The 25,378-nt window shown below is 37.8% G+C and overlaps 1 protein-coding gene across 1 annotated transcript in view; it reads left to right on the top strand.

Annotated features, from left to right (window-relative positions):
- ATP2C1 (ATPase secretory pathway Ca2+ transporting 1) overlaps nucleotides 1-25,378 on the top strand; it is a 209,041-nt gene that overhangs the window by 109,350 nt on the left and 74,313 nt on the right. Inside the window, 2 exon segments of the mRNA XM_053714301.1 lie at nucleotides 10,851-10,946; nucleotides 23,634-23,723. Of these exon segments, the coding sequence (XP_053570276.1) occupies nucleotides 10,851-10,946; nucleotides 23,634-23,723 (186 nt within the window).

The raw sequence follows: 25,378 nt of genomic DNA, 5'->3' as shown, positions 1-25,378 counted from the left end.
ACCAGGAAGGATACATTGAGATTTCTCTCGTTTTCAAGTATGTCCTGGGATCACAAAACATTGCAATTGATACAATAGGGTACAATAAAATACAAAAACAATAATAATAATACACAATATATGCAAAAATTTAACATAGAACAGGTAGGAAATATTTAATCAACCATGACAGGCACATTCTGTTTTGAGATATGTAGAGAGGGATCTCTTAAAGGATATTAGGCTTGGGGAAGGTTTGAAAGTGTGCGGGAGGTCGTTCCATAACTGTGGCGCTCGGTAGGAAAAGGAGGATTGAGCTGCTTTCTTTTTGTATTGAGGCAAGGTATGAGCATACCTAGGTTTAGCATTCAACAAAAAGCAAATTTGATGATAAAAGTAAATTGGAAATTGCATGTGCTATCTGAATTAGGAAAGTTTAATTTTAACTAGACTGTCCCTTTAAAGTAATTGTCAACTTAAACTATTATCTCAACAATATTTGTAATACAAAAGTAAATGATGGGCACTTTCATTGATCAAAATCATTGTAGACCCTAAAATATTTAATTATCTTTTTATTTTGTTATACATTCCGCTGTTCCTCCACCCGCAATGCATAGTCTAATTCTGTCTAAAATGAGGAATCGTGCTGCAGCCAATTGTAACGCCCCCTTTGATGTACAGCAAGTTAATAGTAAAGCCCCTGGTTTTGACCAGGGCGCTTTACGATTGGCTACAGCGTGATTCTTCATTTTACACAGAAATAGTCTATGCAGAAGCCATGAACTGGTACTTACAAGCATTGGGCAACATACCTAAAAAAATTGCTGTTGTTTATTAACATTTTCTCCTTTTGTTATGCTTACTCTTATTAATATAGTAATGATATTATAAATGTTCTTTCATATAAGTCTCAAATTAAATTAAAAAATTTATTTTGTCTATGAGCTTGGAAATTATCCCTGAATACACTGAAATATTGTGAAAAAATCATTAAAATAAATATGCAATCAGTATTGTTCATTTTATGTCCTGCTTGTTACAATGACATAGTTAGAAATTGGATAGTTTCTTTATTAGTATTCACTGTCAAATGTTAATTGGAATTTAGAGCACTGCTGCCTCTCTGTGTAGGTGTTTTAATTTAAAAAAAAGTAGCAAGGGTTACACAATATCTCACATATCTCGGTGTTCACTGGTTCTTTATTTAGTTTTAGTTGTAATTACATGTATTGCATTATGTTGTTGTTTTTAATTTTAAAGAGATATTCTAATGTGCAAATATGTGGTGTTATTAAGATATCTTATTTTTTTCATAAAATCTTTATTTTGCTGGGAATGGGATAATACACCTAGTTGGAGTTCTGCGATATTTCCCTGCTAGTTCAGATAAGGATGCAGTCAGTAATTTGTCGCATACATATGTATGCCTGCTCCTGATTGGCTCAAATGCTTTATCCTTATTTGATGCAACACAGTAGCGCACTTAGTGCATGTCTTGGGATAGGTGTTTAAATACATAGTGAAAGGACTTCATTTAAGAATACAATGCTTTAAAAAAAGAGAGTGGTTTTATAAGAGGTTTTTAAAAAATAATATTTTTTGACTATGGTATGGCAAAATATTGTGTGAAATTTCTAAATGATAATGATTAGAGTACCGGTAGAAAATCCTTTATCCAAACTGCTTGGGACCAGAAAAGGTTTGGATTTCAGAATATTTGCATCTTTAAAAATGGGAAAGGGAATGGGACCAAATGTAAGCAACAATATCTTATGTAATTTAGGCAATATTCACATGTCATAATACAGTTTATACATGTAATCTACATGTAGTTTAATACCATTTTTTTGTATTGAGAAATTCAAAATACATACATGGATATGTGTTCAGATACATATAGGTGATAAACAGACATTGTTTAGATTTCATCCACATATTATAGTTCAAGTTGGGGTATATTAAAGGGACAGTCTATGTCAGAATTTTTATTGTTTAAAAAGATAGATAATACCTTTGTTACCCATTCCCTAGTTTTGCATAACCAACACAGTTAAATAAATACACTTTTAACCACTGTGATTGCCTTGTATCTAAACCTCTGCAAACTGCCCCTTATTTCAGTCCTTTTGACAGACATCCATTTTAGCCAATCAGAGCTGGCTCACTGGAATGCCACGTGCGTGAACACAGTGTTATCTATATGACACACATGAACAAACACCCACTAGTGGTGAAAAACTGTCAAAATGCCCTGAGAGAAGAGGCGGCCTTCAAGGGCTTAGAAATTAGCATGTGAACCTCCTAAATTTAAAATACCAAGAGAACAAAGCAAAATTGGTGATAAAAGTAAATTGGAAAATAGTTTAAAATTACATTCTCTATCTGAATCATGAAAGTTTATTTTGGACTTGACTGTCCCTTTAATGGTGATTAACCATGTTCGTCTTTCTTGTTTATATTATAAAGTTCTCCATTTGTAAGTCCATCTGGCGATTGCATCCTTTAGTAAAATTTCCTCTATTCCCAAACAAAGTATAAACATTCAATCTTAAATCATTATAACTCAACATTTAAACTAAACATAGAACAGGTTATCTAGCTCTAGTTACTGATCGGGATTGGCTTATCTTATTGTACCAATATTTTCCATTTGCTGTCCTCCACTCTATTATTTCTTTTATACTATATTTTGTAATGAGTGTAGTTATTTATCAGAAACCTAGTGTTGATTTTGTGAATGATTCCCAATAAAAAATCATATCTTGGAAAATATCCAATTGTCCCCTTTTAAAGTAATGGAATATTTTCATTAATAGAGTTGTTTCTACCATTTCCCTCCTATCTAATTCTGTAGGGATATTTGGTGACTTCCACACTTTAGGAATCAGTTGTTTTGCTGAATTAATTAAAATTTGAAATAACTGCTTTTTAATATTACATGTTATAGGTCTCTCATTTAGTAATATAATTTCTGGTGATAGTTGCACCTGTATTTGTAGTACTGAGTTTGTTTTTTTTGTTATCATATCCCAGAAAGGTTTTATTTTCTCACATTGTCACCATATATGAAGAGGATCTTCTCTTATTCCGCAGTCTCTCCAACATCTGTCAGTAGCTGTTGAGAACATGTATTTAATTCTAGTTGGGGTCAGATACCATCTCATCATGATTTTGATATTTGTCTCTAATGCTTTGGCTGAATGTGCAGATTTAGTTAGTATTCTAAGTCTTGTTTAACATATTTTCTCAGATTATTGGGTTCCTAGATCTCTCTCCCATCCCTTGACATACCCTGGGTTTGTAGAATTTCTACCATTAATTATTAATTTATATAGGGTGGATATAAGCTTTTTAGGTGATGGTTCTTTTGTGCATAGTTGTTTAAAAATTGTACGAGTTTGTGTCAAGTTACTCTCTCTGCGGTACAAACCCAACCTGATCTTGGTTTATTATGTGTGGAAGTATGTGGTTCATTCGTGTTGCCAAAACTTTGGCATATAATTTTAAATCCACGTTAAGTAGGGATATCGGCCTAAAGTTAGCAGGTGAATTAGGGATCTTCCCATGTTTAGGCAATTCAGATACATGTGCCTGCAGCATTGTGCCTGGGAAGTGAATTAGTTGTGGGATGTTATTAAATAGTGAAGTAAGGTGTGGGGTTATCTAATTTGTAATATAATCCGGAGAAGCGGTCTGCTCCGTGTGATTTATTAGGTTTTAAGTTTTTAATAGCCTCTCTAATTTATTTTTCTGAAATGGGTTGAGTGAGCTTAGTTTTTAATTCTGGAGGTATATTTGGGACAGGGATCTCTTGTAGATATTTTTCGCATAATTTTCTATGCGATTCTTTATTTCTGTTAGGAAAAAGATTATACAAGTTGTGATAGAACTGTTTAAATAAATTTGTAATGTTTGCTGTGTCTTCAATAGGAGGTCCATTGTTATTATTTAATGAGTGTACATATGATTTAAGGTTTTGTTTTTTTAAAGTTTTTGCTAACATTCTGCCTGCTTTGTTACTTTCATTGTGAAATTTTTTGCTGGGTGTATAAATGCTGTTGTTGCGCTTTAATGTGGAGTAGCTTATTTACCCGTTCTCTGTAATCATTTTAGCTGTGTTAATATGGTTTTATCCATGTCTTTTGTGTAGGTAGTCTAGGTCAACTATTTTTTAGGCAAGAGTGGAGTATTCTAGTCTATCTTGCTTGTTCTTATTCACCTTTAATTAATATAACTTTTGTGAGATTCCCAAAGGGAATTGGTTATTGTTGATATCAAAAAAGGTATCTATTTGCTCTTTGAGTGTTTGTTTATTTTTGTTGTCTAAGAGAAAGGATTTGTCTAATTTCCTGTTTAAACTTTTTAAAGGAATAGATGCCCACCTAATGTCACACATGGACATAGTGATCTGACTAGGTTGTGTGTTTGTGTGCATTATCTATATATGAGAGAGTGAGATAATCTATCAGGATGTAGTCTAACCTAGAGTAGCTTTTCTGGGGATGTGAAAAAAACATATAGTCTTTTTTTTTTTTTGTGGGTGGAGGTATCTCCATGTATCATGAAGAGTAAGGAGTTGTATATTTTGCCATATAGATACTAGTGCCCCTTGGGAAACTCTCTAGACCAGGGGTGTCAAACTCAAATTCATTGTGGGCCGCATCAGCAGTTTGGTCACCCTCAAAGGGCCGGTTGTATCTGTGGGACTATGTGTCCACTCTTTATTATCATAAATTATTGTCACTGCATTCAATTATTACTGTTTTTTGTAATAATGTAAGTAATAACTAGCTCTGAAAGCAGAAACATAGTCAGAATAATGGCAAGTAGAGATATTCAAATGTACAATTATTGTACAATTTATTGAAAAATGATTTTTGGTAACAGACAGTAATTTATTTATTTTTTTAAACATACAAATATTGCCAAACACTGTTTATTACACATATGGCAAACACAAGGCATTAACTTTTTTTTAACTTTTCTTGGACATTTTTGGGTTATTTGATTGTAGTTTATGGTCCCTATACCACTGTAAAGTGACACGGAAGTGGTCAGTATATCCAAAGTTTACCGCTCAGACTTTTAAGCAGAATAATAAGCAGACCCCCCTAATAAGCAGACCCCCCCTCCCCCCCACATTCATCATATGTACTTACAGTACAGGAGAGAAGGGTTCAGGCAGCCGTTGGATCTGTCGCAGCACAGGATGGCATGCGCTCAATATAAAAACAAGTGGAGGTTTCCTGAATGCATGTAAAGTGGAGGTTTCCTGTGTAGAACGGCCGGCACCGCTAGAGGGCTGGCTTGTAGGCTGCCGTGCATGCGCTGAAGAGGCGGCTTTCTTGTGTAAAAAAAAAAAAAAAAAAAAAAAAAAAAGCGAGAATAAAAGGTGAAGGCTGGCGGCCGGCGGCGGCTACACGGGCCACATAACGAGGTCTGGTGGGCCGGATTCGGCCCGCGGGCCTTGTGTTTGACACCCGTGCTCTAGACTGAGTTGTAGAACAATTTATGACGGGATTTAGTGGGACATTTAAGTCCCCCGCTAGAATCAAAGGTCCCTTTATCAGCGGAATTATTCTAGAAGTGATTTTTTTGTACAAAAATGTCTTGATTTTTATTTGGCACATAAAGGTTGACTATAGTTATTGCCTTGCCGTACAGAAGGCCTGCAATACAAATATATATTCCCTCTTTGTCTGACTTAAATAATGTAAAGGGTAAAGATTTATTAATTAAAATGATAACACTGTTAATTTTTTTTAAAGGATTTGAGCTATGGTAATTTTGTGTATAGTGCGAGGAGAAGTATTTGGGTATGTTTCTTGTTTTAAAATGTGTCTCCTAAAGCATGATTATGCCCCCCCCCCCCTTTTAACGTATGTCTCGTAGTGTCATATGCCTTTTATTGGGACAATTAAATCCCTTCACATTTTGTGTTTTTAAGGTTATAACATTCTTTTTGGTATCAGCCATTAGTTGACAAAGAGCATATTGTAAGGGGAGTATAGTATAAGAGCATTGTTATGTTGTTTTGAGAAAACCTGTTCATTAAATATAACATTTTACAACTTAAACCTTTATAACTTGCATGAAAAAAATATTTATAAACCATAATTAATAAAATAACAATAATTGAGGAGAAATATCATCCTGACCATGTAAATCTATTAAATTCAACATGAATAATATTTGTATACCTTTTAAACTGAATTTTGGACTGGGAAAGAAAGCCATCTGTTGCATGCATAGATAATGCACTTTAGGTCGCAAGTTGTGATTAGCTCTCTCCCCTAATTTTGGGAGAGCTTTATAAGCTCGCCTTTGAATAAAGAAGAAAAATACACAAATCTGGACCTTTTAGTAAATGATATGGAATTCTTATGTTCAAGTGTCATTAGCTGGTGCTTTAGTTGGTTGCTTGCAGAGTTTTTTGGCTTGTGATTGTTGCCATTCAGGTCTCTGTGGCAGCGGTGACTTGGGTCTCTGCTTCTGTTGAGTATTGCTAGGTGTAGGTTCAGGGATCTCCAAAATTTTGCGTATTTCAGGGATGTCATCTGGTGTTTTAAAGACTATTCTCTTGCCTTTCCAGTTGATCAGTAGGTGAAATGAAAAGCCCCATCTATATGTAATTTTTTCTTCTTGTGAAATGTGACAGTTCCTCTCTTTTGTAGAGTTTGGATTGTTAAATCCAAGAATATTTGCAGGTCTGCATTGTCATATTAGATGGGTTGCTTTTGTCTTGCAGGTTTCATGATGTCTTTTTAACAGAATAGTTTGTGATTTTGAACAATTGGTGGTTGTGTTTCCATGGGTTTGGGACGTAGGGCTCTATGAGCTCTGTCTATTTCGACTATGTCTGATGAATCGTCTTCTTTCAGGAAGTTGAATAATCCTTGTAGATACCACTCTGTATCAGGAGCTGTAATGGTTTCGGGTACCCCCCAAATTCTTATATTGTGTCTCCGGCTGCAATTTTCTATGTCGTCTATTCTATTTTACAGCTTTTGGATTGTTTCATCTCTTTTTTGCATTTGGGAAATAAACTGTAGACATAGCTTAATTATGAGTGTCTACATCTGTTTCTATTTTTTCAATTCTATGGCCCATCTTTGTGATATATTTTCTGATTTCCAAAAGTTCTTCTTTTATGCACTGCTTGACTTGAGAGACTAAAGAAGAAAAATCCTTTTTTTAAGGTAATGAATCCAGTAGTGCTTTTGGTATGGTTAATATTTCAGTGGTGTTTTCCTGATTCTGAGGATGTTACGGATTCTCTTAATTTTTTTTTTTGCTTTTTGCACAGTAAGAGGTGTGGATGGCTCCAGCACCTTAAAAAACTATTAACTGATGGTGTGGCTGCTGGCGTAGCTTTTCCTTGGCCATCTATTTTATTCCCTTTTTTTGGAGATGTTTTGCTTAACTCCAGCAGTCTTGATTAGGTATTTGTCCTTTATATTCCGGTATGTTATTTAGCTGTGTATCTTACTCCCCTCTATTGCGTGATACCGTTAGGTATATGTATTGTAATGGGACCCTTATTGCATGTGCACCTGTTTTGGCTTTAAAAGTGAGGTTTCCTTATCTAAAGGTAAATACAATAAGGGAGTTTTTCTGCATATATTTTTTATTTTACTTTCCACCTCTCCCCCAGCACCTATTGCCTTTGTATTATGTGTAGTAGCCGCCTATGTAGTTTAATGGCGTTTTATGTTTACAGGCCTCTGTATTTCTTCTGCGAGTGACCTGGTTTTAAGCTTCTGAATCTTGTCGCTACTCCTGACAAGACTGCAATGCTCACGCAATGGTCCGTGCGTGTCAGAATTATTTCGTTACGGCATTCACTTGCCTTGAATTTAATAGTGACCAGCCACGATCAAGCGATCCGGAAATCAGAAAGATAGTACAGTACTAAAATCAGAAAGCGAATAGTGGTTTTAAATAAATATAGACCATTATTTGCATTTTAGAAAACAAAAAAACAAACCAAAGACACAAGCAGAGAAGATTGTGACTTACAGGCAGGAATAAATCATAATTTTTTTATACTTTTTTTTTTTTTTTTTTTTTTTTTATATTAATTAAAAAGTTTGAATTTCAAAATAAGTTTGGGTTTTGGGATTCCGGATTTGGGGATTTGTATTGATATTATTTACTTTTGAATGGGATAATATGTTAATGATCTGGACATTACATTGATTTGCAATGTTGATTTTACAAGTATACAGACCAATATTTATCGAAACCAATATCTGGCAATTCTTTGTATCCTATGCAGATTTTTAAAGTGAAAAGTCAGTTTATCAGAGCAAAGAGAATTTGCTTTGATAAATAAGCATTTGTCAGTGAAAGTATGCATGTAAAATGGAGAGAGAGGAGAGGAGGGATCTTTTGACTGTAAAGCCTAGAGGAAGGTATGAGGGGCGTCCCTTGTTTATCACCTAATATTCTTCACAGTTCTATATGATCTGTGGGATTATGAAGAAGTGTCTTCTCCTTTATGGAGATGAAGCTTTGAGAAGGGTGGTGGAAGAGGGGGACTGCTTTGTCTTTTCAAAGAATTTGCTACATGAAATAAGATACTGGTTCTTGGTTGACGATGAACGGTACATATAGAAGTTGCAATTGACTATGTAAAGCATGTTATTACCACATGACAAAACTTTTAAACAAGGGGATTTATTACTTTTTCATTTACATATGTCATATATTTGGTAGAGTGCATGACTACAAGTGACGTGCATACTCGTATACATGAGCATTTGGGGTATATAAAATATGATAATCCCTGTTCAGCTTTGTCACGTCATTTTCTGGAGGTACATAACAAAAATGTGGACTTCTTTAGATGGTCTGCAATAGAACAAATCCAGTAGGGGAGGGGTCAATTTGAGACTACTGTCCAAACGAGATCTTTTTGGATCTTAACATTAGATATTCCTTTGTGGTTTTAATTCTAAGTTTGAAATGATCAATTATTGTTAGTGAACTATGTTTTATTAGTACATAAACGTTATCATGAGTAGATTAAAATAAAAATAAAAATTCAGATGAGATCAAGCCTGTTAATGAGCATTAGGGTTTGGTACAAAATAAGAGTTTATGTAATTTCGCGTATATGGGTTTATGCTAGCTCAATGAAATAAGCATTGTTTTCCTTTTTTTTTTGTATTGTTCCTTGATCCCTAATAATTGAGAAACCAAGTTGTAGTGTTTAAAGGGACATGAAACTCAATTTTTTTCTTTCATGATTCAGATAGAAAATACAATTTTAAACAACTTTCTAATTTACTTCTATTATCTAATTTGCTTAATTCTCTTGGTATCATTTGTTGAAGGAGTACCAATGCACATAATTGTTAAAATTAATTGTAATTCAGCCCTCGGATTGTAAGGGCTTAGCCTGATATTTTTAGTTATGCTGCCTAGATCTCTTTAAATATCTCCTATACCATTAATTTAGAAAGCCTGTCACACCGGGGTGTAGTTTTTTTAATTTTTTCACCGTATGGTGATGCGTGTGTGGTTAATATATTATCTACTCAATAAACTTTAGTGTATGAATGTTGGTTTATATTAATTTTTAAAATCATCTCACAATCCTGATGATAACTGGGCTAAGTTAGCTAATTCGGTTCACAGATTTAAGTTATTTATCCTTTTTAGTAAGTCTATTTATAATTACTTGTTAGTTGTACTCAGTTTTCTAACTTTAAAATCTGTGGCATGTGGTCTACGTAGTTTAGAGATTATAATACTCAAATTTGGCTAACAGCCTAAAACTACAGACCTCCTGCTTATTATTTACTTAGCCCTACCCCCGCCTCCCCTCTTTCTCACAAATGAATTACATATCTTGACATAAATTTATTTAATGATAATTTGTGCAATAAACACTGACATTTTTTGATATTCGCTAATTTTACCTGTATATTGATGTCCATTTTATCCTGGTGGTCAGTAGAGTCAGCCAGTTTGTGCACCCATTAAAAAGGTCCTGAACACTGAAACTAATACTGCAGTATTGCTGTGTACGTTCTATAATCCCCATTGGCTGATACAGACAACTGCCTCTCCTTTACTGGTGTAGAGAGAAACATCTCTGCAAGTATGAGAAGAAAAACATTGCTTTAATTAGGACATTGTTTTGTTGTGTTTTTGTTTGTTTTTTACTGAAATACATTTTAAATTTTCCACTTTTATATGAATTGAAAAAGAACAGTAGAATAGAGTTTAGATTGTTATTGCAACTAGATGTGCAAAATGTGTTTTTAATTATTGTTTGCAAAACAAATAACAAATTTGAACAAATTTTTGTTTGAAATGTTCTTATTAACTTAAAAAAAATGAACGAATACAAAATTCTATGAAATGGAGAAGCTAAATTAACTATTGAATACATTTATTTGATCATTAGTTTGTTTTGTTTAGTAACACATTTTTGGGTAATAGTTTTTACACATCTATCCGCAACTAACAGAAAAATGCAATTTGTGCACTCATTCCTAGGTTGAGATTGTTTACTTGCTGAGAAAAACAAATCCCTTAGCTCTGTTTGTAGACGGGGACAGATTTCCACTATTTCCTTTTATTCAAAACAGAAACATCTATCATCATTTATAAAAAAAAAAATGTGAATGCATTTTAAAATACCCAGTTGTATATGCAACAAAGAAATGTAACTTGTAAAATCCTTTTAAATCACTCTGGTGTTATTGATTATACAGCTGGAGTTTATTTTAATTTTCTTCTTTATATGAGGAAAGTAAGATGAGCATTGCATTTTATTGTGTTACAACTTGAGTCTGTTCCGATCATTTTTGTGTGCTTTTCTTTGCAATAGTTAAAGGGAGCGTGTTGTCTTGCAGGTGACTGGTGTTGGCTACAATCGCCATGGCGAAGTCATTCAAGATGGTGATATTCTTCATGGATTTTGCAATACATCATTAAGTAAGATTGTTGAAGTAAGTTGTTTTCCTCACTTAAATTTGTATTCAAGACATTGATCATAGCTCAGTCCTGGAAGATTTAAAGGGACATTGTACACTAGATTTTTCTTATCATAAATGTTTTGTATATGATCCATTTATTTAGCCCATCTGGGAGTGTGTTTGTAAAAATTTATAGTTTTGCTTATTTTTTAATAACATTGTTCTCAAATATAATGCGCTTGTGTTAGATTTGTATGGACTTGTACAGAGCACCTGTTTTATACTTCAGTCTATAAGAGCATTAAAGGGACAGTCTACACCAGAATTTTTATTGTTTTAAAAGATAGATAATCCCTTTATTACCCATTTCCCAGTTTTGCATAACCAACACAGTTATAATAATATACTTTTAACCTCTGTGATTATCTTGTATCTAAGCCTCCTGAAACTGCCCCTTTTTCAGTTCTTTTGACAGACTTGCAGTCTAGCCAATCAGTGGCTGCTCCCAGATAACTTCTCATGCACGAGCACAGTGTTATCTATATGAAATACATGAACTAACACCCTCTAGTGGTGAAAAACTGTTAAAATGCAATCTGAAAGAGGTGGGCTTCAAGGTCTAAGAAATTAGCATATGAACCTCCTAGGTTAAGCTTTCAACTAAGAATACCAAGAGAACAAAGCAAAATTGGTGATAAAAGTAAATTGGAAATTTTTTTAAAATTACATGCTCTATCTGAATCATAAAAGTTTATTTTGGCGTAGACTGTCCCTTTAAGACTACACTTGCTTTTTATTTGGGTCCATATGACCATTGATGATTGAAGGAAATCATTGAACAGTTTTATGGGCAATATAGTATAGATTATGCAAATGTCTTAGTTTGATGCAATACAAAGAGCTTACTATTAAAATTTTGACATGAACCCACATAGACACAAACACACACCTACCCATTCTTCCGTGTTCCTAATCGCACACATTTTACTAAAATTGTAGAGCTATAGTATAGTAAGCAACCAAAGTTTCCATTAAAATTATTCTGATGCACGGAGACTCCATGTTTACAATATTAAAAGGAAAATATGAAAAGAAAAACTGAGCATTGCTTCGCTCAACCTTTGCAATATAAAGAATATATAAATTAGCATAGGTAAGAACCATAGAAGTTGCTAGCACATAACCACACACACACAGATAATGGATAATACATTTGCTTAACCTGGATCCTGCATATTAAGTATACTGTATCATGAAATAAAACATTTATAACATTATTTCCAAACATAAATATTGTTATGTATCAGGATTCCACATGGCTAAATTACGAGTGGAGCGCTATTTTTCGCTCCCGCTTGCGCGTTAACTCAGCTAGAAATAAGCTTTTGCGCACATCGCGTAGCGCGTGTATTACAAGTTAAAAGTAAAAAACTTTTTGCACAAGAGCTAACCTGGCGCGTGCAAAAAAGCCGAACTTGGAATATCTTGACCATGTTACTGTATTTCCCCATAGACTTCAAAGGAGTGTGAAAGTTGAAAAAAACACGAACACCCAACAAGTCCTAAACCCGATGAATATTTTACATACCTATGTTCTTCATGTAGCAGAATATGTTCTATATATATATATATATATATATATAAATAAATATATTATGTGTATGCGTGTGTGTGTGTATATATATGTGTGTATATATATATATATATATATATATATATATATATATATATATATATATATATATATATATATATATATATATATAATGTATACAAACACACACAAACACACGGCTCAAAATTTCCACTAGCCATTGGCGAGTGAAAGTTAGTGAGTGGATGTCTACTAATATTATATAAAGGGATATTATATATCCACGAAAGGGCAAGGATATGTTATTCCTCTATGGCTATAGGAACCATATTAGTACTTAGACTGTTACTTCTGAGAACGTAAACTGGGGCAGAGGAAAAGTTTAAGTGGAGACAAATATAGCGTTAAGAAAGAGTGGAGAAAACATAAAAAGAGTGAAGATATGTGAGGGAGGAGAGAGAATGTAAAAAGAAGATATGGCCTAAGAGAGAAGGGAGGGGGTAAAAAGAGAGATTGAAGTTAAACAACTTCCTTTGTCTTCCCCAGAACCCTAGTTGATTTTGCTAAGTGCTATGAACTTATGTTTGTTACTTTATTACTGTATGTAGTAGTATTATATTTATGGTATAAAACAAAAACAATATAAAAAAATTACTGCACATTAAGGTGTATCACATTGGCTAAACATATGCAAAGAATGTGTGTGGGGGGGTTAGTGGGTGTGGTGTGGTTAGTGGGTGGATCAAAAGTGGCAAGTAACATTTTGGGCTGGCTAGTAGCTTAGGGCTTGAAATTTTGAGTATTAATATATATACATTGTAAGTGTGTGTGTATATATATATATATATATATATATATATACTGTATATATTTAAAAATACTTACAACATATCCCCCTATATGAAGAACATTGGAATGTGAAATATTTACAGTAAATACATAGTTAAATACTGTATTAAATATGAATATTGCATAAATGTTTTTACTGTATATGTTTTCAGCTGCTTGACTGCAAAGGGCTCCAATATATATACTGTGTGTGTGTATGTATGTATGTGTGTGCTGTGTGTATATATATATATTTATATATATATATATATATATATGTGTGTGTGTGTGTATATGCATATGTATTAATGTGTTTATATGTCTCTGTATATAACTTTTTATTGCAATATTTTTTTAAATAATTTTTATTCGATAGTGTTGTTATGAGTGTAACTGTACTTTTAAATGTAATTTTGATGTGTTTTGTGCATCTTTTTAGTTGAGCGTGACAGATAACCAAAGCTCTGAAGTCGCACTATTCTGACGCGTGTTAAATTCAACTGCTCTCAAGTTTGTGTGCAACAGCGTGCCATTCATACTCTAGCCCACAATGAGTGGAACTTTGGAACATAACACATTTTTATTTTTAGCCGGTGAACACACACAGTTAGTGCACTTGATGGTTTCAATTGATAATACAGTATATATCACTTTTATGGATCAGAAAGAAAGAAAACAGGGGTGCCCCATAGCATAACACTGCAAGTAAAAAGAGTGAACAAAGCACCCAAATAGTTAACTCACATTTGAAACTGACATTAAAAAAACTGAAACTCCCAACACAGCAGACCCTCCAACTTGGGTAAGCACATGCCACAGAATGACCGTTAAAATCAGGAATGGTGTGTGTGTATGTATATATATATATATATATATATATATATATATATATATATATATATATATATATATTTCTCCAACATAGGTGTGTCCGGTCCACGGCGTCATCCTTACTTGTGGGATATTCTCTTCCCCAACAGGAAATGGCAAAGAGCCCAGCAAAGCTGGTCACATGATCCCTCCTAGGCTCCGCCTACCCCAGTCATTCTCTTTGCCGTTGTACAGGCAACATCTCCACGGAGATGGCTTAGAGTTTTTTAGTGTTTAACTGTAGTTTTTCATTATTCAATCAAGAGTTTGTTATTTTCAAATAGTGCTGGTACGTACTATTTACTCAGAAACAGAAAAGAGATGAAGAATTCTGTTTGTATGAGGAAAATGATTTTAGCAACCGTAACTAAAATCCATGGCTGTTCCACACAGGACTGTTGAGAGCAATTAACTTCAGTTGGGGGAACAGTTTGCAGTCCTTTGCTGCTTGAGGTATGACACATTCTAACAAGACGATGTAATGCTGGAAGCTGTCATTTTCCCTATGGGATCCGGTAAGCCATGTTTATTACGATTGTAAATAAGGGCTTCACAAGGGCTTATTTAGACTGTAGACATTTTTTGGGCTAAATCGATTGATATTAACACTTATTTAGCCTTGAGGAATCATTTATTCTGGGTATTTTGATATAATAATATCGGCTGGCACTGTTTTAGACACCTTATTCTTTAGGGGCTTTCCCAAAGCATAGGCAGAGTCTCATTTTCGCGCCGGTGTTGCGCACTTGTTTTTGAGAGGCATGGCATGCAGTCGCATGTGAGAGGAGCTCTGATACTTATAAAAGACTTCTGAAGGCATCATTTGGTATCGTATTCCCCTTTGGGTTTGGTTGGGTCTCAGCAAAGCAGATACCAGGGACTGTAAAGGGGTTAAAGCTTAAAACGGCTCCGGTTCCGTTATTTTAAGGGTTAAAGCTTCCAAAATTGGTGTGCAATATTTTCAAGGCTTTAAGACACTGTGGTGAAAGTTTGGTGAATTTTGAACAATTCCTTCATGTTTTTTCGCAATTGCAGTAATAAAGTGTGTTCAGTTTAAAATTTAAAGTGACAGTAACGGTTTTATTTCAAAACGTTTTTTGTACTTTCTTATCAAGTTTATGCCTGTTTAACATGTCTGAACTACCAGATAGACTGTGTTCTGAATGTGGGGAAGCCAGAATTCCCATTCATTTAAATAAATGTGATTTATGTGATAATGACAATGATGCCCAAGATGATTCCTCAAGTGAGGGGAGTAAGCATGGTACTGCATCATTCCCTCCTTCGTCTACACGAGTCTTGCCCACTCAGGAGGCCCCTAGTACATCTAGCGCGCCAATACTCCTTACTATGCAACAATTAACGGCTGTAATGGATAATTCTGTCAAAAACATTTTAGCCAAAATGAACCCTTGTCAGCGTAAGCGCGGATGCTCTGTTTTAGTTACTGAAGAGCATGACGACGCTGATATTAATATCTCTGAAGGGCCCCTAACCCAATCTGAGGGGGCCAGGGAGGTTTTGTCTGAGGGAGAAATTACTGATTTAGGGAACATTTCTCAGCAGGCTGAATCTGATGTGATTACTTTTAAATTTAAATTGGAACATCTCCGCATTTTGCTTAAGGAGGTATTATCCACTCTGGATGATTGTGAAAATTTGGTCATCCCACAGAAACTATGTAAAATGGACAAGTTCCTAGAGGTGCCGGGGCTCCCAGAAGCTTTTCCTATACCCAAGCGGGTGGCGGACATTGTTAATAAAGAATGGGAAAGGCCCGGTATTCCTTTCGTCCCTCCCCCCATATTTAAAAAATTGTTTCCTATGGTCGACCCCAGAAAGGACTTATGGCAGTCAGTCCCCAAGGTCGAGGGAGCGGTTTTCTACTTTAAACAAACGCACCACTATTCCCATAGAGGATAGTTGTGCTTTCAAAGATCCTATGGATAAAAAATTAGAAGGTTTGCTTAAAAAGATGTTTGTTCAGCAGGGTTACCTTCTACAACCCATTTCATGCATTGTCCCTGTCACTACAGCCGCATATTTCTGGTTTGATGAACTGATTAAGGTGCTCGATAGTGACTCTCCTCCTTATGAGGAGATTATGGACAGAGTCAATGCTCTCAAATTGGCTAATTCTTTCACTCTAGACGCCTCTTTGCAATTGGCTAAGTTAGCGGCTAAGAATTCTGGGTTTGCTATTGTGGCGCGCAGAGCGCTTTGGTTGAAATCTTGGTCGGCTGATGCGTCTCCAAGAACAAGCTACTAAACATTCCTTTCAAGGGGAAAACGCTGTTGGTCCTGACTTGAAAGAGATTATCTCTGATATCACTGGGGGTAAGGGCCATGCCCTTCCTCAGGATCGGCCTTTCAAGGCAAAAAATAGACCTAATTTTCGTCCCTTTCGTAAAAACGGACCAGCCAAGGTGCTTACGTCCTCTAAGCAAGAGGGTAATACTTCTCAGGCCAAGCCAGCTTGGAGACCAATGCAAGGCTGGAACAAGGGAAAGCAGGCCAAGAAGCCTGCCACTGCTACCAAGACAGCATGAAATGTTGGCCCCCGATCCGGGACCGGATCTGGTGGGGGGGCAGACTCTCTCTCTTCGCTCAGGCTTGGGCAAGAGATGTTCTGGATCCTTGGGCGCTAGAAATAGTCCTCCCAAGGTTATCTTCTGGAATTCAAGGGACTTCCCCCAAGGGGGAGGTTCCACAGGTCTCAGTTGTCTTCAGACCACATAAAAAGACAGGCGTTCTTACATTGTGTAGAAGACCTGTTAAATATGGGAGTGATTCATCCTGTTCCATTGAGAGAACAAGGGATGGGGTTCTACTCCAATCTGTTCATAGTTCCCAAAAAAGAGGGAACGTTCAGACCAATCCTAGATCTCAAGATCTTAAACAAATTTCTCAAGGTCCCATCGTTCAAGATGGAAACCATTCGAACTATCCTTCCTTCCATCCAGGAAGGTCAATTCATGACCACGGTGGATTTAAAGGATGCGTATCTACATATTCCTATCCACAAGGAACATCATCGGTTCCTAAGGTTTGCATTCCTGGACAAACATTACCAGTTCGTGGCGCTTCCTTTCGGATTAGCCACTGCTCCAAGGATTTTCACAAAGGTACTAGGGTCCCTTCTAGCGGTGCTAAGACCAAGGGGCATTGCAGTAGTACCTTACCTGGACGACATTCTGATTCAAGCGTCGTCCCTCCCTCGAGCAAGGGCTCACACGGACATCGTCCTGGCCTTTCTCAGATCGCACGGCTGGAAAGTGAACGTGGAAAAGAGTTCTCTATCCCCGTCAACAAGGGTTCCCTTCTTGGGAACAATTATAGACTCCTCAGAAATGAGGATTTTTCTAACAGAGGCCAGAAAGACAAAACTTCTGGACTCTTGTCGAATACTTCATTCCGTTCCTCTTCCTTCCGTAGCTCAGTGCATGGAAGTGATCGGGTTGATGGTAGCGGCAATGGACATAGTTCCTTTTGCGCGCATTCATCTAAGACCATTACAACTGTGCATGCTCAGTCAGTGGAATGGGGACTATACAGACTTGTCTCCAAAGATACAAGTAAATCAGAGGACCAGAGACTCACTCCGTTGGTGGCTGTCCCTGGACAACCTGTCACGAGGGATGACATTCCGCAGACCAGAGTGGGTCATTGTCACGACCGACGCCAGTCTGATGGGCTGGGGCGCGGTCTGGGGATCCCTGAAAGCTCAGGGTCTTTGGTCTCGGGAAGAATCTCTTCTACCGATAAATATTCTGGAACTGAGAGCGATATTCAATGCTCTCAAGGCTTGGCCTCACCTAGCGAGGACCAAGTTCATACGGTTTCAATCAGACAACATGACGACTGTTGCGTACATCAACCATCAGGGGGGAACAAGGAGTTCCCTAGCGATGGAAGAAGTGACCAAGATTATTCTATGGGCGGAGTCTCACTCCTGCCACCTGTCTGCTATCCACATCCCGGGAGTGGAAAATTGGGAAGCGGATTTTCTGAGTCGTCAGACATTGCATCCGGGGGAGTGGGAACTCCATCCGGAAATCTTTGCCCAAGTCACTCAACTATGGGGCATTCCAGACATGGATCTGATGGCCTCTCGTCAGAACTTCAAAGTTCCTTGCTACGGGTCCAGATCCAGGGATCCCAAGGCGGCTCTAGTGGATGCACTAGTAGCACCTTGGACCTTCAAACTAGCTCATGTGTTCCCGCCGTTTCCTCTCATCCCCAGGCTGGTAGCCAGGATCAATCAGGAGAGGGCGTTGGTGATCTTGATAGCTCCTGCGTGGCCACGCAGGACTTGGTATGCAGATCTGGTGAATATGTCATCGGCTCCACCTTGGAAGCTACCTTTGAGACGAGACCTTCTTGTTCAGGGTCCGTTCGAACATCCGAATCTGGTTTCACTCCAGCTGACTGCTTGGAGATTGAACGCTTGATTTTATCGAAGCGAGGTTTCTCAGATTCTGTTATCGATACTCTTGTTCAGGCCAGAAAGCCTGTAACTAGAAAGATTTACCACAAAATTTGGAAAAAATATATCTGTTGGTGTGAATCTAAAGGATTCCCTTGGGACAAGGTTAAGATTCCTAGGATTCTATCCTTCCTTCAAGAAGGATTGGAAAAAGGATTATCGGCAAGTTCCCTGAAGGGACAGATTTCTGCCTTGTCGGTGTTACTTCACAAAAAACTGGCAGCTGTGCCAGATGTTCAAGCCTTTGTTCAGGCTCTGGTTAGAATCAAGCCTGTTTACAAACCTTTGACTCCTCCTTGGAGTCTCAATTTAGTTCTTTCAGTTCTTCAGCGGGGGTTCCGTTTGAACCCTTACATTCCGTTGATATTAAGTTATTATCTTGGAAAGTTTTGTTTTTAGTTGCAATTTCTTCTGCTAGAAGAGTTTCAGAATTATCTGCTCTGCAGTGTTCTCCTCCTTATCTGGTGTTCCATGCAGATAAGGTGGTTTTACGTACTAAACCTGGTTTTCTTCCAAAAGTTGTTTCTAACAAAAACATTAACCAGGAGATTATCGTACCTTCTCTGTGTCCGAAACCAGTTTCAAAGAAGGAACGCTTGTTGCACAATTTGGATGTTGTTCGCGCTCTAAAATTCTATTTAGATGCTACAAAGGATTTTAGACAAACATCTTCCTTGTTTGTTGTTTATTCAGGTAAAAGGAGAGGTCAAAAAGCAACTTCTACCTCTCTCTCTTTTTGGATTAAAAGCATCATCAAATTGGCTTACGAGACTGCCGGACGGCAGCCTCCCGAAAGAATCACGGCTCATTCCACTAGGGCTGTGGCTTCCACATGGGCCTTCAAGAACGAGGCTTCTGTTGATCAGATATGTAGGGCAGCGACTTGGTCTTCACTGCACACTTTTACCAAATTTTACAAGTTTGATACTTTTCCTTCTTCTGAGGCTATTTTTGGGAGAAAGGTTTTGCAAGCCGTGGTGCCTTCCATTTAGGTGACCTGATTTGCTCCCTCCCTTCATCCGTGTCCTAAAGCTTTGGTATTGGTTCCCACAAGTAAGGATGACGCCGTGGACCGGACACACCTATGTTGGAGAAAACAGAATTTATGTTTACCTGATAAATTTCTTTCTCCAACGGTGTGTCCGGTCCACGGCCCGCCCTGGTTTTTTAATCAGGTCTGATAATTTATTTTCTTTAACTACAGTCACCACGGTACCATATGGTTTCTCCTATGCTATTATTCCTCCTTAACGTCGGTCGAATGACTGGGGTAGGCGGAGCCTAGGAGGGATCATGTGACCAGCTTTGCTGGGCTCTTTGCCATTTCCTGTTGGGGAAGAGAATATCCCACAAGTAAGGATGACGCCGTGGACCGGACACACCGTTGGAGAAAGAAATTTATCAGGTAAACATAAATTCTGTTATATATATATATATATATATATATATATATATATACATATACATACACAGTATGTGTGTATGTATGTACTGTATGTATGTACTGTATGCATGTGTGTGTATGTATATGTATGTATATATATGTGTATATATATGTGTATATATATATATATATATATATATATATATATATATATATATATATATATATATATATATATATATACAGAGAGAAGTGCACTCACAGGAACGAACAACTGGCTCAATAACATTGTTAGCCTGTTCTATGGCGATTTACCACCTGGGTGCAACTTTTTAGCCCAGTAATGCTTTTCACAGAGTAGAACTTTCCTGTAGTATATCAGTCTGATCCCGCCTATTACGGTCAGTCCAGTGCCGACATACCAGGCAATTCCTTTCTGAACAAGGAACACAGCAACCCCAGACGATCGTTTCGGCCTTCATTGGGCCTCGTCAGTGAGGTGTAGCTATATTCCTCTAAGCACACTGAGCAAGGAGTCCACGTCTGGTTGCCCCTTTTTTCCCATAGGGAGACTAAATACATACAGAGAGAAGTGCACTCACAGGAACGAACAACTGGCTCAATAACATTGTTAGCCTGTTCTATGGCGATTTACCACCTGGTGTGCTTCTCTCTGTGTGTATTTAGTCTCCCTATGGGAAAAAGGGGAAACCAGACGTGGACTCCTTGCTCAGTTTGCTTAGAGGAATATGGCTACACCTCACTGACGAAGCCCAATGAAGGCCGCCGAAACGATCGTCTGGGGTTGCTGTGTTCCTTGTTCAGAAAGGAATTGCCTGGTATGTATGTATATACACATACACACACAGAGAGAAGCACACTCACAGGAACGAACAACTGGCTCAATACTATTGTTAGCCTGTTCTATGGCGATTTACCACCTGGGTGCAGCTTCTTTTAGCCCAGTAATGCTTTTCACAGATAAGAACTTTCCTGTAGTATATCAGTCTGATACTGCCTATTAAGGTCAGTCCAGCACCGAAATACCAGGCAATTCCTTTCTGAACAAGGAACACAGCAACCCCAGACGATCGTTTCGGCCTTCATTGGGCTTCGTCAGTGAGGTGTAGCCACTGTGTTTATTTATATATATATATATATTATATATATATATATATGGTTGTGTGTGTATATATTATATATATATATATATATATATATATATATATATATATATATATATATATATATATATATATATATATATATATATATATATATGCATACAGGGAGAGAAGCACTCTGACAGGAACGAACAACAGCTCATCAGCTAGTTCTCGGGCGATTTACCACCTGGAGCAGCCTCTTTTAGACCAGTGTGCCTTTCACATTGGAAAACTATCCTGAAGCATATCAGTCTGATCCCGCCAGTTAAGGTCAGTCCAGCCCCGAAATACCAGGCAATTCTCCTCTGAACAAGGAACATGACAACCCCAGACGATCGTTTCGGCCTATTGGGCCTCATCGGTGAGGTGCAGCCACATTCCTCTAAGCAACACTGGGCAAGGAGTCCATATCTGGTTTCCCCTATCACCCATAGGGAGACTTCCCCAGGGTCATAATTAATTTGCATACAGGGAGAGAAGCACTCTGACAGGAACGAACAACAGCTCATCAGCTAGTTCTCTGGCGATTTACCACCTGGAGCAGCCTCTTTAGACCAGTGTGCCTTTCACATTGGAAAATTATCCTGAAGCATATCAGTCTGATCCCTGCCAGTTAAGGTCAGTCCAGCCCCGAAATACCAGGCAATTCTCCTCTGAACAAGGAACATGACAACCCCAGAACGATCGTTTCGGCCTATTGGGCCTCATCGGTGAGGTGCAGCCACATTCCTCTAAGCAACACTGGGCAAGGAGTCCATATCTGGTTTCCCCTATCACCCATAGGGAGACTTCCCCAGGGTCATAATTAATTTGCATACAGGGAGAGAAGCACTCTGACAGGAACGAACAACAGCTCATCAGCTAGTTCTCTGGCGATTTACCACCTGGAGCAGCCTCTTTTAGACCAGTGTGCCTGTCACATTGGAAAACTATCCTGAAGCATATCAGTCTGATCCCGCCAGTTAAGGTCAGTCCAGCCACGAAATACCAGGCAATTCTCCTCTGCACCTCACCGATGAGGCCCAATAGGCCGAAACGATCGTCTGGGGTTGTCATGTTCCTTGTTCAAAGGAGAATTGCCTGGTATTTCGGGGCTGGACTGACCTTAACTGGCGGGATCAGACTGATATGCTTCAGGATAGTTTTCCAATGTGAAAGGCACACTGGTCAAAAAGAGGCTGCTCCAGGTGGTAAATCGCCAGAGAACTAGCTGATGAGCTGTTGTTCGTTCCTGTTAGAGCGCTTCTCTCTTCTGTATGCAAATTAATTATGACCCTGGGGAACTCTCCCTATGGGTGATGGGGGCAACCAGATATGGACTCCTTGGCCAGTGCTTGCTTAGAGGAATGCGGCTGCACCTCACCGATGAGGCCCAATAGGCCGAAACGATCGTCTGGGGTTGTCATGTTCCTTGTTCAAAGGAGAATTGCCTGTATTTCGGGGCTGGACTGACCTTAACTGGCGGGATCAGACTGATATGCTTCAGGATAGTTTTCCAATGTGAAAGGCACACTGGTCAAAAAGAGGCTGCTCCAGGTGGTAAATCGCCAGAGAACTAGCTGATGAGCTGTTGTTCGTTCCTGTTAGAGCGCTTCTCTCTTCTGTATGCAAATTAATTATGACCCTGGGGAACTCTCCCTATGGGTGATGGGGGCAACCAGATATGGACTCCTTGGCCAGTGCTTGCTTAGAGGAATGTGGCTGCACCTCACCGATGAGGCCCAATAGGCCGAAACGATCGACTGGGGTTGTCATGTTCCTTGTTCAAAGGAGAATTGCCTGGTATTTCGGGGCTGGACTGACCTTAACTGGCGGGATCAGACTGATATGCTTCAGGATAGTTTTCCAATGTGAAAGGCACACTGGTCAAAAAGAGGCTGCTACAGGTGGTAAATCGCCAGAGAACTAGCTGATGAGGCTGTTGTTCGTTCCTGTTAGAGCGCTTCTCTCTTCTGTATGCAAATTAATTATGACCCTGGGGAACTCTCCCTATGGGTGATGGGGGCAACCAGATATGGACTCCTTGGCCAGTGCTTGCTTAGAGGAATGTGGCTGCACCTCACCGATGAGGCCCAATAGGCCGAAACGATCGTCTGGGGTTGTCCTGTTCCTTGTTCAAAGGAGAATTGCCTGGTATTTCGGGGCTGGACTGACCTTAACTGGTGGGATCAGACTGATATGCTTCAGGATAGTTTTCCAATGTGAAAGGCACACTGGTCAAAAAGAGGCTGCTCCAGGTTGTAAATCGCCAGAGAACTAGCTGATGAGCTGTTGTTCGTTCCTGTTAGAGCGCTTCTCTCTTCTGTATGCATATATATATATATATATATATATATTTATTTAATTGTTATTGTGTAAGCTGGTTTTAACTTAGTATATACTTTTCTCTCAGGCAGGATGCGTTTGTAATGACGCTGAAATAAGAAACAACACTTTGATGGGAAAACCAACTGAGGGGGCCTTGATAGCTCTTTCCATGAAGGTAAATGATAAATGTTCTCAGTCTAGCAAAGCTGCATTTTCTTTCAAATGTGGGTGGATGAGTGGGTGTTTATTTTTGATCTTTTGTTTTAAAAGCAAAATTATATCTTCACTTCACCTTGTTTTTTTGTAGCTGGTAAACACAGTTTAAAGGGACATTAAACCCACATTTTTTCTTTTATGATACAGCTAGAGAATACAATTTTAAACAACGTTCCAATTTAATTCTATCATCTAATTTGCTTAATTCATTAGAGATCCTTCTGTTGAAGAAATTAGCAATCCACATGGGTGAGCCAATCACACAAGTATCTATGTGCAGCCACCAATCAGCAGCTACTAAGCATATCTAGATATGCTTTTAAGCAAAGGATATCAATATAATAAAGAAAATTAGATAATATAAGTAAATTAGAAAATTGTTTAAAATTGCATGCTCTTTCTAAATCATGAAAGAAAAAAGTGTCATGTCCCTTTAAGCTATATAAGATATTGTAATGGAATGATTGCATCCTAGAAATGTGCTTAAAATTGTAATCTGTATTCAGTGTTCTCCATACAAAGTTTTACCAGCCGTGTTGGTATTATAAAGTACTGGATGGGGAAAGTGTAATATTTTATAATATGATAAAGTTTTCTGCTATCCAAAGCACAAATTAATTGTATAATTTAACATAAACACATTTAATGATAATTTGAGTAATAAACACTAAAAGTTGAAACATTTTAATATTAGCTGATTTTTAGCTTAACAGTGGTCATAAAATCAGTCGGGTGGTACACCCAGTAAAAAGGTCATGCAAGAACATGGTATTAAACATGCATGCACGTGCCTAGCAATTAGTGCTAAAAAGCAAGAAAGCTCAGGAACAAGCATGATATAAAGGTCCTGAATAACGTGTCAAACAACATCACTATATCTTTCCGTGACATTTCTAAAGCTATAAACAGAACCGCTGGCTCTCACAGAGGGGCTTTGTTTTAATGCAGTGCAAGGGACATATGTACATATTCTGTGTATGTCTGTGGAGAGCAAAAGCTCTCACTGAAACAGTAAGTTTTTTTGTTGACACATTTTTGCCAATGTAAGTTTATTGCATAAATGTTTTGATTCAAAACATAAAAGTACATTTATATCTGTCCTTAATTGGCTACAGCTGAAGATAAGATAAACAATACTCAAAAGGGTTTTCAAGTGCTATTTCCTTTGACTGTAAAAAATGCACATTTCTCCAACATAGGTGTGTCCGGTCCACGGCGTCATCCTTACTTGTGGGATATTCTCTTCCCCAACAGGAAATGGCAAAGAGCCCAGCAAAGCTGGTCACATGATCCCTCCTAGGCTCCGCCTACCCAGTCATTCTCTTTGCCGTTGTACAGGCAACATCTTCCACGGAGATGGCTTAGAGTTTTTTAGTGTTTTAACTGTAGTTTTTTTATTCAATCAAGAGTTTGTTATTTAAAATAGTGCTGGTATGTACTATTTACTCTGAAACAGAAAAGAGATGAAGATTTCTGTTTGTAAGAGGAAAATGATTTTAGCAAACCGTTACTAAAATCCATGGCTGTTCCACACAGGACAGTTGAGAGGAATTAACTTCAGTTGGGGGAACAGTGAGCAGTCTTTTGCTGCTTGAGGTATGACACATTCTAACA

The sequence above is a fragment of the Bombina bombina genome, chromosome 5, assembly GCF_027579735.1.
Source record: "Bombina bombina isolate aBomBom1 chromosome 5, aBomBom1.pri, whole genome shotgun sequence".
NCBI lineage: Eukaryota > Metazoa > Chordata > Amphibia > Anura > Bombinatoridae > Bombina > Bombina bombina.
This window is presented reverse-complemented; position numbering and strand designations above follow the sequence as displayed.